Raw genomic sequence first — 16,064 nt, 5'->3', positions numbered from 1 at the left:
TATTGTATAACTTCACTCCTAACAATATACACAGGCTGCCTGAAGGTGATAAAGTGATTATCATAAAATGGCAGATGCCTTGGGAGATTTGAAAGTTAGGTTGCTGTTCCCTTCCTCTATGTTATTTTTAGCAACTGAAATGCAGTAATTAGGATTTAATTAATAAGTTTTCTGGTGATGCACCAAAGAGGAGAAAACTGAGGTTTTTATTTACCTTCATTTTGGCTACCTGGTTACGGTCAAGCAAGGGTGTTTCTTTTAGCACAAGAGGTAATACAGTGTGATGGCTTGGAGCATGGGCTCTGGAGCCAGCCTGCCTGGGTCACTTATGGCACAATGACACGAAGCTGAATATAGCTTTTCTCACCAAAGAAGCTGTTGCCCTTGAATTCTTTTCGCTGCAAATGTTGGATCGGAGGTTGAAAATAGAAGAAGGGAAATAGCCAAACATCCCCACCCCCCTCTCCGTCCCCCAACAAACACTAAAGTAAAATGAGCAAAGCCTCCAGGGTCTGGGAGATAGAAAAAGATGTGCAATAGACACATGTATGGCATCTCCCGTTTTCTTCTTCTGACTTGAGGCGAAGTTTTTTTTTTTTGTTTGTTTTGTTTTTAACTAAAACGAGGGTTGGGTTCCAGCCCTCTGGTTGATTTCCCATCTGTTCCGACCATAATTTTGATTTCCGGTCATGTGTTCATTTCAGCATTTCCCCATTGTCAGGGGAGAGATGAGCTATTTTGTGAGGTTTGTAGTAAAATGATTTTACCTGGAAGAAACTTCTAAGCCTGGAAATGAGAATGGGACTTTTGGGGAAGAAAATGCCACCCTAGTAAATATTATGCTTTATACCCCTAGACAGAGCCTGTTGAGAGGTAGCTCATGTTGGGTGAGAAGCCGACAGGTATGATGACTCAATATAATGAATCTTGTATGGGGAACTTGTCATTTTTATTACTGCTTCCCCAACATTAACAATACTTAATACTTATTTTTTTATGCTGCATTGCCTGGCTAGACATACAGCAGTGATATAAGCAGCATGTAGAAGATACTTAGACACAAATTCATTTTTATTGGAAAAGAAATGCTCTCTATGGGGTTTCTGAGTGTTCTCATTTCCCCCCGCTTGCTTTTCGAAGCCCTTTAACTTTCATTCTCTGACAGATTAGCATTTTCCTTCATTGCTACTTCCTGCTTGTTCGAGTTGTGAAACAAAACCAAAGGTTTCCTTCTGATTGCCTCTTCTTTTTCTTTATTTAGTCTGTGGTGTAATTCATTTTATTTTTCTTTTCTAAGTGAGAGTGTAGGGGATGAAGGGGAGGGAGAGAGGAAATAAAAGAACAGTTTTTTCTTCACTAGTGCTTTTAAGTTTTAGTGTCGGCCTCTACAGCTGTCATTTCATGTGCATGCGCACACGTGTGTGTCCGTGTGTGTCCTGCAGCATCAAACGCTGTATGTAAGATAAAATGGTGGCTACTAGTGGATGGTGGAGGGATAAGATTGATGGTGTATAAGGGTACAAACTTGTAATGAGTAGTAAATAGACCCTAGAGATCTAAGGTGCAGTATAATGAATGTAGACAATAATAGTACACTATAATTATGTAATGTGATAAATATTGACACATCGGTGATATCACAATATATAAATGTATCAAAATAATAGGCTGTACACCTTAAACTTATCCAATGTTCCAAGTGAAATTTATTCAATAAAAAGTTGTATGTAGGGAACATAATCTGTAAATTTGTTTTTCCATTTTGTTGAAGTTTTATTGACGTGTAACTGACGTACGATAAACTGCATATATTTATAGTATACATTTTGATAAGTTTGATGTGTGTGTACATCTGTGAAGCCATCACCAAAATCAAGTGGCTGAACCCTCCCATCACCCCCAGAGTTTCCTCAAGCCCCTTTGAACTCCCTGTCTCTCACTTTTCTCTTCTCATTCCCTCATCCCTGGGCAAACCACTGGTCTGCTTTCTGTCATTATACATTAATTTGCACTTCCTATAATTTCATATAAATGGAATAACATAGCATGTACTTTTTAAAATCTGGGTTCTTTCACTCAGCATAATTACAGATTCACCTGTGTTGTAGCAAGGACCAATAGTTCATTCCTTCTCAATGCTAACTAGTGTTCCATTTTATGGATACACCACAAATTTCTGTTTTATCCATTTACCTGTTAATAAATATTTGGGTTGTTTATAGCTTTTGGATATTATAAATAAAGCTACTAAAAACCTTTGCGTGCAAATCTTTGAGTGAACGTAGGCTTTCATTCCTCTTGGGTAAATCCTAAGAGTATAACGCCTGGATTGTACGATAGGTGTATGTTTAACTTTTGGGGAAACGGACAAACTTTTTTCCAAAGTGGTTGTTTTTCATTACATTTCCACTTACGATGTACAAGAGTTCCATTTCCTTTACATCCTTGCCAAATCTTGATATTTCGGATACAAGTCTTTAGATAATGTGCTTTGCAGATGTTTTCTTCCTGGCTTCCTGCCTTGTATTTTCATTCCCTTAAAAGTGCCTTGCAAAGAGCATTTAAAAATTTTGATGAAGTTGAATTTACTAGTTTTTATGGACTGTACTTTATGGATTGTGCTTTTGCCTAATCCAAAGACACAAAGATTTTATGTTTTCTTCTAGAAGTTTTATAGTTTTAGGTTTTACACTTAGATCTATGATCTGTTTTAAGTTAGTCGTTGTGTAAGATATAGAATATGGATCCAAGTTCACTTTTGAATATGGATGTCCAGTTGTTTCAGTACCATTTGTGGGAAAAACTATCCTTTCTCCACTGAATTGTCTGTTGTTTGCTAGTATGGTGAGTTGCATTGATTTTAATTTAATATTAAGGCAGTTACATTTCTGTGATAAACCCAGCCTGGTCATGATGTATTATCCTTTTATTTATCTTGTTGAATTCCAGTTGCTAACGTTTTATTTAGAATAGTTGCATCTACATTCATGAGTAATACCAGTCTGTAGTTTTCTTATAATGTATTTAATTTTGGTACTAAGGTAAATGCTGACATCAAAGAATGAGTTAGAAAATATTCCCTCTTCTATTTTCTGGAAGGATTTGCATAGAATTGGTATTATTTCTTTTTTAACTGTTTGATAGAATTTATCAGTGAGTCATTTGGGCCTAGAGCTTTCTTATTGGCAGGATTTTTAACTACAAATTCATTTTCTCTAATTGATATGGGTTACCTGTTTCTCAGGTTACCTGTTTCTTTTGGAGTGAGACTTAGTAGTTTGTGTCTTTTGAGACATTTGTCCATTTCATCTAAACTGTTGAATTTGTGGGCATGAATATTTTCATAATATTTTATTTTCTTTGTAATACTTTAGAACCTGGAGTGATTCTTCAGTCACCTCTATTTCTGATTGGTGATTTGTGTTTTCTTTTATTTCCTAATTATTATGGCTAGACATACCAACTTTATTGATTATTTCGAAGAACCAGTTTTTGGATTTATTTATTTTCTCTGTTTCTGTTTGTTTGTTTTCTGTTTAATTGATTTCTGCTCTGATCTTTGTTTCTGTTTTTCTGCTTATTTTGGGTTTAATTTACTTTCTTTTTGGCTGTTTAAGGTAGGAAGTTTAAGACCTTTCTTTTTTCTAACATAGGTACTTAGTGGTATAAATTTACCACCAAATACTGCTTTACCAACATCCCTTAAACTCTGATATGTTGTATTTTCATTTCAATTCAGAATACTTCCTGATATTCCTTTCTTTGAGGTTTTCTAGATATCTCTGTTACTGATTTCTAATTTAATTTTTACTGTAATCAGAGAAATACCCTGTATAAATTGAACCCTTTTAAATTTATGGAGATTTGTTTCATGGTCCAGGATATCTTTATCTTGATAAATGCTTCATATGCACTGGGAAAGAATGTGTCTTCTGTTGCTTTTGGATGGCGTTTCATTTAGGTGATGGACGTACCAGTCAGGTGAAGTTGGTTGATAGCTTTGGTCAAATCTTCTCTATCCTAACTGATTTTGTCTGCTCGTTCTATCAGTTATTGAGACACAGAGGTATTTAAGTCTCTGGCCATATTTGTGGATTTGTCTATTTCTCCTTGCAGTTCCATCCATTTTTGCTTCCTGGATTTTGAAGATCCTGTTATTAGACCCACTAACATTTAGGATTGTTAAAAAAAAACAAACAACCATTTAGGATTATTATGTCTTCTTGATGAATTGACCTCTTTATCAATATGAAATGACCTTCTTTATCCCTGGCATTTTTTTGGGGGCTTTTGCATATGTTTAAAATTATTTTGTGTGTGTATCTTTGATGTCTTTTTTTTTAAGCGTTTGAAGAGGAGTTTCTGGGCTACATGATTTAAACCTTTTAAAAGTTTTTATCTTTTATCTTGCCAGATTGCCCTCCAGAAGGGCTGTACAGATTGATAACTTGTCTTAGTGTTCTTTAGGTGTTTATAGAGTCTGGAGATCTGGTCTTTTAAAATTTAAGATATGTATAAATGTTGATTGAACTGTAACATTCTGTTGACCACAGGATAAAAATCTACCATTTATGTAATCTGTTTGTAGAAAATTAAAATGATATGGGTGTTTTTTAAGTTGTCATCAATTTTATTTCATTTCTCTGTCATTTCATAGGCATACATCAATATTGGATATCATATTTTTATAATAGAGATGTAAGAGAAGAGGACTGGAGGGACTTACCTGGTGGTCCAGTGGTTAAGAATTCACCTTCCAGTGCAGGGGGTGTGGGTTCGATACCTGGTCGGGGAGCTAAGATCCCACATGTCTCATGGCCAAAACAAAAAAACAAAAACAAAACAAAACATAGAAACAGTATTATAACAAATTCAATAAAGACTTTAAAAATGGTCCACATCAAAAAAATCTTAAAAAAAAAAAAAAGAGGACTTGATTTCTTTAAATTTGTTTAATCTTTTCCATATTTTTTTTGTGGCATCCAGTTAATATCCTAGAGGTGATTTTCAAAATTATATGTTTATATTTGGTTGTATAGAATATTTGACTTTAAATAAGTTAGTATGTGGAAGGGAGTTTTATACATGAAATCACATGTTTATAAAGGTACTTTCCAAGATTAAATATGAAATACTGTGCTTAGATCTGATAGAGATTTGTGACTACTTAAGCTTGGACAGTGTGTGGTGCAGATAACACTTAATAAAGGAATCCATTTGAATGATGTATCTTCTTTGATATGTAAAAGTATTTCCTAGGGAAGTTTGGTACATTAAGAAATGCATGACATATTTAATATCTTTTTATAAAAAATGAATGCAAAAAGAGGTGACCTATTTGTATTTGTTTGGTAATTCTAAGCTGTCCTTTTAATACAGGAGTCTTCCAGAGCCGCTGATGACCTATGAATTACACGGAGACTTCATTGTTCCAGCCAGTACGTATTACATCTAGGTGATAGAAACAGTTTTGTGATTGACAGTGTGTACAAACTGAAATTTCCACATGAAAAATTTATCTTTATGTTATTGTAATCTGTGTTAAAAATGGAAATCACTTGAGGAGGTGTTTGCCCCCCCTTTTAGAAGATGAAAAAAGGGACAATTCATATATTTCTTCATTCATTCATTCATTCACTCACAGACATGTATTTATATCCTACTGTGCACTAGTCACTGGTATATAATGAATATATAGAGCCATGAAAGGATTTCTGCCCCCAGGAGCCAATTCTTTAGCAAGTATTGGGGCACACACACCTCTCCCTGGACCATAATGTATATAATAATGACATGAGCATAGTACGATGGGAGCACAGGAGTATTTAACCTACAGAAGGTTGGGGAGATTAGCAGATTCGGAGAGATTCGCATGTTGGAAATGACTTCACGTAGAAGGATATTGAGATGGAAATTGCCGGCAGAAGGAATACTGTGAGCTCATACCGGAAGCCCACACAATATTTGGTAGAGAGTGAACTCTATGTGATAAAATGTTAAATGAAAAGGGCTTATAGTTGGTAGCATTTTAATTTGTGATTAAATTTTTTGTGAGTCATGCTCATTTCAAGCTTTCTTGTTTTCTCTCTCTGATATACTCTCTTACAGTCTCTGTTGTACACACTCACTTTTTCTATTCGACACTTGGTGTTAAATCATCCCAGTCTTCCAAAATATTCTGGTGTTAGGTATTTAATAGTTAAGGAAGGGAAGGTGGAGACATGTTAAGTAACTTGCCAGATTTTGGAGATCTTTATTTAAAATTCAAAACCCCAGTTCCACTGGCTAAAACCTGCAGTATTGGTTTTCACAGGTGCACTGACAGTAGTTGTAACTGTATCTCCATTTCCTTTTATTTTCTTCCCTTGGACGTATTCCATCGTTTAATCTGTTGAAAACTTCAGAGCAATCCCTTGGGTCCTATGTTACTCCTGCCTGAACATTGCTTTAAATGTATCTTCTTGTGAGGTCCCTGCTCCAGCCAGCACGAAGTTTCCTAGGAGGTTGCAGGAAGAAGGAATAGTTAGGCCCAGTTAGACTCTACATATAAAACAGGCATTTGGAAAAGGCAAAAATATGGTTCTGTTCACTTTTGTTTTCACATGGAAGAGGATTTCTTTTTTCTTTTTAAAGGGAGTTTGTATGATCAAGGAAGTGGGGGAAAGATTTCTTGGCAAAAACTCAAGCAAATGCTTAGTTGTTTTGATTCTTCCCCGTGGCATTTTTGGCAAACCAGGGGAAGAGGAATTAAACTCTCATTGGAGGACAGTTGTTTCATGTTTGCCTCAGAGACTGGAAAAAGCAGAAGAGTGCCAATTTTAATCTAGAATCCTTTGAGAATTGGAGAAAGATAAAGGGATTATGGAATAAAGTTTTCAGTTACCACAGGTTACTATCATTATCACGCCTTGTAACCGAATCCAGTGTGTTTGAAGTTCTAACATCGATGTATTTTACCAGATGAAGAGGTAGGAACTTACAAGTGTTTACTAAGTCCGTGGTGGTAGGAGGTGAGTTTCAAGAGTTGTTGAGGCTATCTTTCAACACTGTGGGAGCAGACATTGTGCCAGTATGAAGGGTACCTTGTGTTCTGCTTCCTATGTTGGGATCTGACATAGAGTCTTCACAATGATTTGAATAACAAGCCTGTTCCAGAGAAACACTGTAGCTACTGTAATTATTGGCAGGTATTTGCACCCAGGTGGAGTTACGGTTGGCATGGGACCCATAGTTACCTTATTTAATGGGGAAAAGTACGTATATTAAATGGGTGTATTCTCATGGCCAACATTTCCAGTGCAGACTTTCATTTTTTATTCAGCTCTCTTGTGAGCACTCTCAGGAAAGAGTATAGAAACAGGTCCTCTGATCTTTGCATGTGTCCTTCCCAGTGTTGACTAAAACGGTCACAGAAATCAGGTGGCCAGGATTAGTCTCCTCTTGAATAATGTTGGAAACTTGGAATTGCAGTTAAGCTATCATTTTCCACTAACGATGGCAGAGATTCCCTTGTTTTGCTGCAGTGTCTTAGCTGAGCTGACTTCTAGAATGAGCAAGCATCACCCATCTCTGTTACTGCCTCTCACACCAGCATGGAAACTAAATTTTGATTCTTTTCAGTCATGTGCAGTAGTTTCAGTCTGTTCTGTGGTGTTGCCATGGTCTTTTCTCCCCTCCCTGCTGAGGGTTCTGAAGGTTTCTCCTGGGTCCCTTCATTTCTTCTCATCAGTTTCTTTCCTGTAGAGTTCCGTTGAGAACCTGTGAGTTAATTTCTGGAGTGTGTGATACAAATGTGAATTTTCTTTCTTTGTTGTCACCACAGAAGGCAAACATCTTTTGTTTTTCATTCTTAAAAGAAATACCTACTGGTCAATGGTGAATGCATTGAGAAATTAAAAAAACCTTTTTTTGGAAAGCGTCCAAATAACCCTTTCAGCTGAGGGAGTTAACTTAAAATTGCTAAAAGGAACTGGAGACCCCCTGTCTAGGAACGTCACTCCTGTGTGTCTTCTGCACTTCTGGTCACCAAATGTGTGGGTTTTCCCCACACCAACCAATTCTGTGATGCCAGCTGCGTGTCCTGCAGTTGGATTCAGGTCTGATTCTGTTTATCTGGAGTTAGCCTCTGATCCCACAAGTTAAGGACTCGTCCTACAAAACTGCACCCCCCATGAAAGACACCAGTTCCAAGTCCCAGGTTATCCCTGGTACTTTTGACTGACTGGCTAGAAATCAGCTTTCCCATAACCCCTACCTTGGACATGAGAATTTGCTAGAGTCCATACCCTGTGCTAGGGGGATTTTTATGAAGGCTTCATCCTGTAGCCATGATGGATTGTTAGCTCCATTTCTTGCCCCCTCCCCTCTCCAGAGAATGGTGGGTAGATCTGAAAATTCCAAGCTTCTAACCTCTCTTGTGACCAGCCCCCATCTAGAAGCCCACCAAAAGTCACCTCATTGAAACAGAAGATGTTCTTATCAGCCCCCAAATTCCAGGGGACTTAGGAGCTTGGTGTAAGACATTCCAATCACTCAGGAAATGACAGAGGCCCTAGGAGCTCTGTATCAGAAACTAGAGGGCTTCCCTGGTGGCGCAGTGGTTGAGAGTCCGCCTGCCGATGCAGGGGACACAGGTTCGTGCCCCGGTCTGGGAGGATCCCACATGCCGCGGAGTGGCTGGGCCCGTGAGCCATGGCCGCTGGGCCTGCGCGTCCGGAGCCTGTGCTCCGCAACGGGAGAGGCCACAGCAGTGAGAGGCCCTCACACCGCAAAAATAAAAAAAAATAAAAAAAAATAAACTAGAAATACTAGAACAAAAGACTCTCAGAGCACCCCCAAATACAAGGCTTTTAGGAGCTCAGCATCAGGAACTGGGTGCAGAGACCAGTATACGTATACTTATTATTATTTCACACCATCCATCTTGCAAGAGAATATAATGGGCCTTTAGTATAGAAATTTGTAAGGTGAAAATACAGTTTGCTTGGTTTACGCAGGAGTCAGAAGGTCGTTCCCAGCTGGGGAAGGCTGGCAGGCATTTACCTGGATCTCTTACTGCATGATGTTTATTACCTTTGAGAATGTTGTAGTCCTTGGTGTGTGTCTCAGCCTTTCAGGCTCAGAGTCTCTGACGGATCATATTGGTAAGAATTGGATCCATGCTTCAGGGCTGGACTCACGTTAAACTTGGTTTGAGAATGACAGCTGAAGCCTGGACACCTAATGTGGCAGCACACGAAAGATTTCTGTCCCCCAGACCAGAACACTTGTCTTGCTGTCTTCAGTATGTTTTCTTCCTGTAGTCAAGTTACCTGGGAAGCAAAATCACAATCACAAAGTTCTTTAGTCACTTATGATGAAAAAGAAAACTATTATAGGATCCAAGGCACTGGCATTTGCTTAGCCAGAATGTTCTATCCTTATTGGTAAACCTGCAGGGGAAACAAGACAAAATCATGTTGTCTTGGTGGGGAGGGACTCAGAAATCTGGAAATTAAAGGAATCGGATGCTTAATGACATCAAGCTATCTTAGCCTGCTGTAGTCAATTTCTGGTATTATATAGTGTCTCCCACAGAAGGACTGGGATGCCTGATGTCTGGTAATTGAAGCCCCGTGTGCTGTGGGAAGTGCTTGAATGGTTACTGCTAATGCTTTCCTGAAATTACAGTATTACTGACTGATGACGTTTAAATATCAAATTTAAGTTTCCCTGTCTGTGTGTCTTTGATAAGGTCAAGTAAGCTACGCTCCTATCTTTTTCAGGCTCCATTAGCTGGCATAGCAACATAAGCAGATAGACATTAAGTGTTGTAGATGCTGATTTGTAGTTTCACAATTAAAAATGCTTTTGCTGTTACAGTAAACTCCGGTCCCTGGCATTCGTCAGGAATTTAGTGTTATGATTCATTCAGTATCTCAGATTTTTAAAAAGTTACGCTGTGCATTCTTTGTAATTTATATCAATTAAAATTTAATGAAATGCACGTAGCATAAGCAACTAAGGGTAATTTATCTTAGAAAACTTTTTGAGTACCTTAAAGTTATTATTGTAGCCACATGAAAATGCCCATTAATACAAAGCATTAATTAATATCAAAATGAAACAAGATGGAGAAAAAGTTTTACTGTACACAAATTCTTCTTTTACGAAGAAAAGGGAAAAAGCAGACTTGGCAAAGAATGTGTGTATGATTTCAAATGAGATGGGAGTGAGCTGGTGGGAGAGGGACTCAAAAAAGCAAGTGGAAGGTTTTGATTTTATTTTTAAAACTGATTCTAGTATTTTCCACTTAGAAATGAAGGCCCTTATCCTTAGAAGGTGGGAAGCTATTTTCCTATCTTGTGTTTCTCAATAAGTAATAAATAAAAAAATATTAAAGTTGGGTTTTCTTTGGAGGAAAATGATTATTAATGACGACACACACAAGTTAGAAAGTGTTTCAGTGAAGTTTTCAAAAATTTTCAGTCTGTGAATGTACAAAATTCTTATTGTAGGCAGTTATTCTTTGCTTCCTTTGGAATTTTTGACTTTTTCAGAGGCCCTGCTTTAATTTCATTTTAAAAATCAAAGCTGTGAGTTGAAAATGCTATTATATTTTTATTGCTTTCATTTTCCTCCAGCTTTGATTTAGTAAGGCATTATGTTGGTTTTAACTCCGATTAAAAACTTGATTGTAATTTATCACCTAACTCTTTAGATAGCTGTACTTTTATTTTCGAAGACAAATGTAGTCTGTATCAAAGAGTCTTTTACATGATTTGATTGTTTGCGTTCTGCTTTATCATGTGCCTGTTCATTTCCTAGCCTTTTCCCTCCCCTCCCTTTAGCAACAATGTGTTCTGTGTTGTAAAATCTCATTCCTCCCTCTCAGACACTACTCCTGGAAGTGTAAATTGGCGCAAACTTAACTTTACAAACATTGGGAGCGATCTAAATATTCATAAAATTGATGGTGTGCACTCCATTTAAAGGCATGGAGAGATGTCCATTATATATATATATATATTTTTTTTTAATTAATTAATTTTATTATTTATTTTTGGCCACGTTGGGTCTTTGTTGCTGCACGTGGGCTTCCTCTAGTTGTGGCGAGCGGGGGCTACTCTTCGTTGCGGTGCGCGGGCTTCTCGTTGCGGTGGCTTCTCGTTGTGGGGCATGGGCTCTAGGAACACGGGCTCAGTAGTTGTGGTGCACGAGCTAAGCTGCTCTGTGGCACGTGTGGGATCTTCCTGGAGAAGAGCTCGAACCCACGTCCCCTGCATTGGCAGGCGGATTCTTAACCACTGCGCCACCGGGGAAGTCCCTCCATTATATATTAAATGAAGTAGGTTGTTTGAACATCTCATTACAAAAAAGGAAGGAAAACTCTGAAATGATTAAATTTAAAAGTTACTAGGGTAGCCACTATGGAGAGCAGTATGGAATGTCCTTAAGATTCTAAAAATAGAGATACCATATGATCCAGCAATCCCACTCCTGGGCATATATCTGGGAAAGATGAAAACTCTAATTCGAAAAGATATATGCACCCCAGTGTTCATAGCAGCACTATTTACGATAGCCAAGACATGGAAGCAGCCTAAATGTCCATCAACAGATGAATGAGTAAAGAAGATGTGTGTGTATACACACATACACACACACAATGGAATATTAGCCATAGAAAAGAATGAAATAATGCCATTTGTAGCAACGTGGATGGACCTAGAGATTATCATACTAAGTGAAGTAAGTCAGAAAGAAAAAGACAAATACAATATATCACTTACATGTGGAATCTAAAATAAATGATACAAATGAACTTATTTACAAGACAGAAATAGACTCACAGACATTGAAAATAAACTTATGGTTACCAAAAGGGAAAGGGGAGGGGGAAATAAATTCGGAGCTTGGGAGTAACAGATACACACTACTATATATAAAATAGATAAACAACAAGGACCTACTGTATAGCACAGGGAATTATATTCAATATCTTGTTGAAAAAGGATCTGAAATAATTTAAAAAATTACTAGCTTATCTTAGGTTGAGATTTACTGTGTGAGTAACTTTAAGGAACTTTTTGCTGAAACATAACAGAAATGTGCACAAATAATAAGTGTGCAGCTTAATTTTCAGAGTCAAGATAGCCATGTAATCGGCCCCCAGATCAAGAAATAGAACATTGGGGAATTTCCTGGTGGTCCAGTGTTTAGGATACTGTGCTTTCACAGCCGAGGGCCCGGGTTTGATCCCTGGTTGGGGAACTAAGATCCCACAAGCCAAGTGGTGCAGTCAAAAAAAAAAAAAGGGCTTCCCTAGTGGCGCAGTGGTTGAGAGTCCGCCTGCCGATGCAGGGGACACGGGTTCGTGCCCCGGTCCGGGAGGATCCCACATGCCGCGGAGCGGCTGGGCCCGTGAGCCATGGCCGCTGAGCCTGCGCATCCGGAGCTTGTGCTCCGCAACGGGAGAGGCCGCAACAGTGAGAGGCCCGCGAACCGCAAACAAAACAAAACAAAACATTGTCAGAAGCCCTTCCTGATACCCACACGGTCACCATCCACCCCCATGATATGTGAGCACACTCCTGACTTCTGACACCACAGGTGAGGGTTGCTGCCTTTGACCTTTTCTGTAAATGGAATCAAACATAATATACCAATGTGTCTGGCTTCTTTTGCTTATCTTGTGAGATTCATTCCTGTTGAGTGAATCAATGGATCATTCACTCTCATTGCAGTACAGTATTCCATGGTATGAATATACCACCACCCTTCTGTTCTGCTCTTGATGGGTACTTGAGTTGCTTTGGTTTTGGACTGTTACCAAGGGTGCTGCTGCCGAGAACATTCTGCTATGTGTCCTTTAGTGAATGGTCCTATGAATGACATTTTGGGGTCGTTGGGAATGTGTGTGTTCAACATTAGTAGATACTGCCTAACTAACAGTTCTCCAGGGTGGTTGTACCATTTAATTATTCCCACCCAGTTACTCTATGACAGTTCCAGTTTCTTCGTGTCCTTGCCCAAGCTTAATATTCACTTAAAGCCATCCTGATGGGTGTATAGAAATCCTTTATTGTGGTTTTAATTTCTGTTTTTCTGATAACTAATGAGGTTTAGTGCTTTTTCCATACACTTATTGGTGGTATGGCTGTCCCCTTTCATGAAGTTTCTGCTCCATGCTTTTCCCTGTTTTTCTTTTGGGTTCTTTCTCTCTTTTCTGATTTGTAGGAGTTCTGTGTAATCTGATTGCTTGGTCTTTCTCAACTCTATATGTTTCAGATTTTTAGTGTTTTTTTCAACTGAATTTTTATTTTATCTATGTTTCCTAAAATTTTAGCAGAAAAGATATTTAATTTTTACAATGATAAGAAGGTGAAACTATTATCGTTTTGAAAAAAAAAAAATTCCCTAAGTCAAGCAGAGAAAGATAAATACTGTATCATTTCACTTATTTGTGGACTTTAAAAAAACAAAATCCAAAACAAAAAACCCAAGTTCATAGGTACAGAGAACAGATGGATGGTTGACAGAGGTGGGAGGCCAGGGGGTGGGCAAAGTGGGAGAAGTGGGTCAAAAGGTACAGACTTCCAATTATAAGGTAAATGAGGAAAAAAAAAAAAGATAACTGAGTCATGAGGATGTAATGTACAGCATGATGACTATAGTTGCTAATACTGTATTGTATATTTGAAAGTTGTTAAGAGAGTAGATCTTTTTTTTATATAAATTTATTTTATGTATTTATTTTTGGCTGCATTGGGTCTTTGTTGCTACACGTGGGCTTCTCATTGCAGTGGCCTCTCCTGCTGCGGAGCGCGGGCTCCAGGCACGCGGGCTTCAGTAGTTGTGGCTTGCGGCCTCTAGAGCGCAGGGTCAGCAGTTGTAGCACACGGGCTTAGCTGCTCTGTGGCATGTGGGATCCTCCCGGACCAGGGCTCGAACCCGTGTCTCCTGCATTGGCAGGCGGACTCCTAACCACTGCACCACCAGGGAAGTCCCAAGAGAGTAGATCTTAAAAATTCTCATCACAAGAAAAAAAATTGGTAACTTATTGTGGTGATCATTTTGCAGTGTATCCAAATATTGAATCACTATGTTGTACACCTGAAACTAATATAATGTTACATGTCAATTGCACCTCAGTTATAAAAACCAAACAAAAAAGCCCCACCAAATTCCCTGTTCTTTTTTTTTTTACATCTTTATTGGAGTATAATTGCTTTACAATGGTGTGTTAGTTTCTGCTTTATAACAAAGTGCATCAGTTATACATATACATATGTTTCCATGTCTCTTCCCTCTTGCTTCTCCCTCCCTCCCACCCAAACTCCCTGTTCTTTTTTTACATCTTTATTGGAGTATCATTGCTTTACAATGGTGTGTTAGTTTCTGCTTTATAACAAAGTGCATCAGTTATACATATACATATGTTCCCATATCTCTTCCCTCTTGTGTCTCCCTCCCTCCCACCCAAATTCCCTGTTCTTGATCTGCTTTATCTTTCCCCTTCCCTTCCCTTTCTTCTGTTTTGAACCATTGGTCTGAAATCCCACCATCCCCATCCTCTTCAGCACTTCACTCTTTAACCTCCTTTTTTGTAAAAATTGGTAAATTTAGCTGTGGCCCCCTTCTCTGTCTTTCGATTCCCCAGTCTCCCGTAACTCTGGATAGCACTAGCTCCCCAGTCTTTGCAGGTTTCTTCTCACTTGACTTTCTGATGACCGTGAAACTCCCTGGTCCTCTTGTCTCTTCCTCCTCCTGTGCTTTGCTTAGCTCCCTGGGCATCTCCCCTGTACGTCTTTGGAGCTCTTTTCCCCACCGCGTCCTCTGTTAGCCTCTGAAGTACTCGGGCAGCCTTGGCCACGTGCTGGAGGTCACACCCTTTGGAGAGTGTGGCTGGCCTTCAGCTCTAAAGCTTCCCTCTAAAGCTCTTCCCCTTCCCAGATACCTGCTAGAATACCAGCCCCTGAATGTCACTTTCTCCATCACTTCCACCATTAATCTTCCTCCCCAAACCCGCTTCGCCTCCTGGGTTCCTGTCTGTCAGCAGAACTGACCATACTGCCAGGTAACCAGGACATGAAACGTCGGTCATCTTTGCCTCTTTCCTTTGACCCATAGCCGGTCTGAGGCTAAATCCTGTCAATTCTACCTCTTCCATAGTACCTCTGACATAAGAGGAACACAGACATCAACAGTGACGTGAACAGCATCAGCAGTGACTGCTAACAGCGGTCCAGTGCCTCTGTATGCCAGGTGCTGGGGCTAAGTGCTTTAAAGATGCCGCCTCACGGAATCTCAAGTGGCCTTCTGAGGTAGTGCTATTCGCTTCATTTTGCAGGTGAGGACCCTGAGGCCCAGCGAGGTTAGGTAACTTGCCCAAGGCCACTTAGCTCTCACTTGGAAGCGGTGATTCTACCATCTGACTGCAAACTATACTTCTTTGCTCTATTTCCTTATTTGTAGTTTGATCCCTTTCCCCACCCCAGTCCCCGCCCCTTCCTGCCTCAATACTTCTTGACCGCATAGCTGTTCCCTCTTAGTTTGCTCTTTTCCCCATTCTAATTCATCCTCTACAAATGTCAGGTATGTCTTCCCCCCAGTTTAACTCTCCTCATATCCCTTCCTTGCTTTACTTTCAGTGACTAATTTAGAAGCAACCAGTAAAGACAAGTTCTCTTTTTTAACTAATTTTTATTGGCGTATAGATGATCTACAATGTTGTGTTAGTTTCTGCTGTACAGCAAAGTGAATCATTTATACATATATCTACTCTTTTTTAGATTCTTTTGCCAGGTAGGTCATTACAAAGTATTGAGCAGAGTTCCCTGTGCTATACAGTAGGTCCTTATTAGTTATCTATTTTATATATAGTAGTGTGTATATTGTCAATCCTGATCTCCCAATTTGTCCCTCCCCCCACTTCCCCCTTGGTAACCATAAGTTTGTTTTCTACATCTGTGACTCTATTTCTGTTTCGTAAATAAGTTCATTTGTACCATTCTTTTTTAGATTCCACCTATAAGCGATATCATATATTTGTCTTTCTCTGTCTGACTTACTGCACTCAGTAT

At 39.0% G+C, this 16,064-nt stretch overlaps 1 protein-coding gene across 5 annotated transcripts in view; it reads left to right on the top strand.

Moving 5' to 3' along the window:
- The window catches only part of ARHGAP10 (Rho GTPase activating protein 10), a 331,140-nt gene that overhangs the window by 217,914 nt on the left and 97,162 nt on the right, over nt 1-16,064 (top strand). For all 5 annotated transcript variants that reach the window (XR_004350045.1, XM_032632923.1, XM_032632924.1 and 2 more), the window contains one exon: nt 5,380-5,438. Coding sequence is in view for 4 of the 5 variants with exons in the window: in XM_032632923.1 (XP_032488814.1) it covers nt 5,380-5,438 (59 nt within the window). In the remaining variant the exon portion in view is untranslated. The remainder of the gene's footprint in view (nt 1-5,379; nt 5,439-16,064) is intronic.

Source organism: Phocoena sinus, chromosome 5, assembly GCF_008692025.1.
Source record: "Phocoena sinus isolate mPhoSin1 chromosome 5, mPhoSin1.pri, whole genome shotgun sequence".
NCBI lineage: Eukaryota > Metazoa > Chordata > Mammalia > Artiodactyla > Phocoenidae > Phocoena > Phocoena sinus.
Note: the sequence above shows the minus strand (reverse complement) of the source record. Positions and strands in the feature narration are given on the sequence as shown.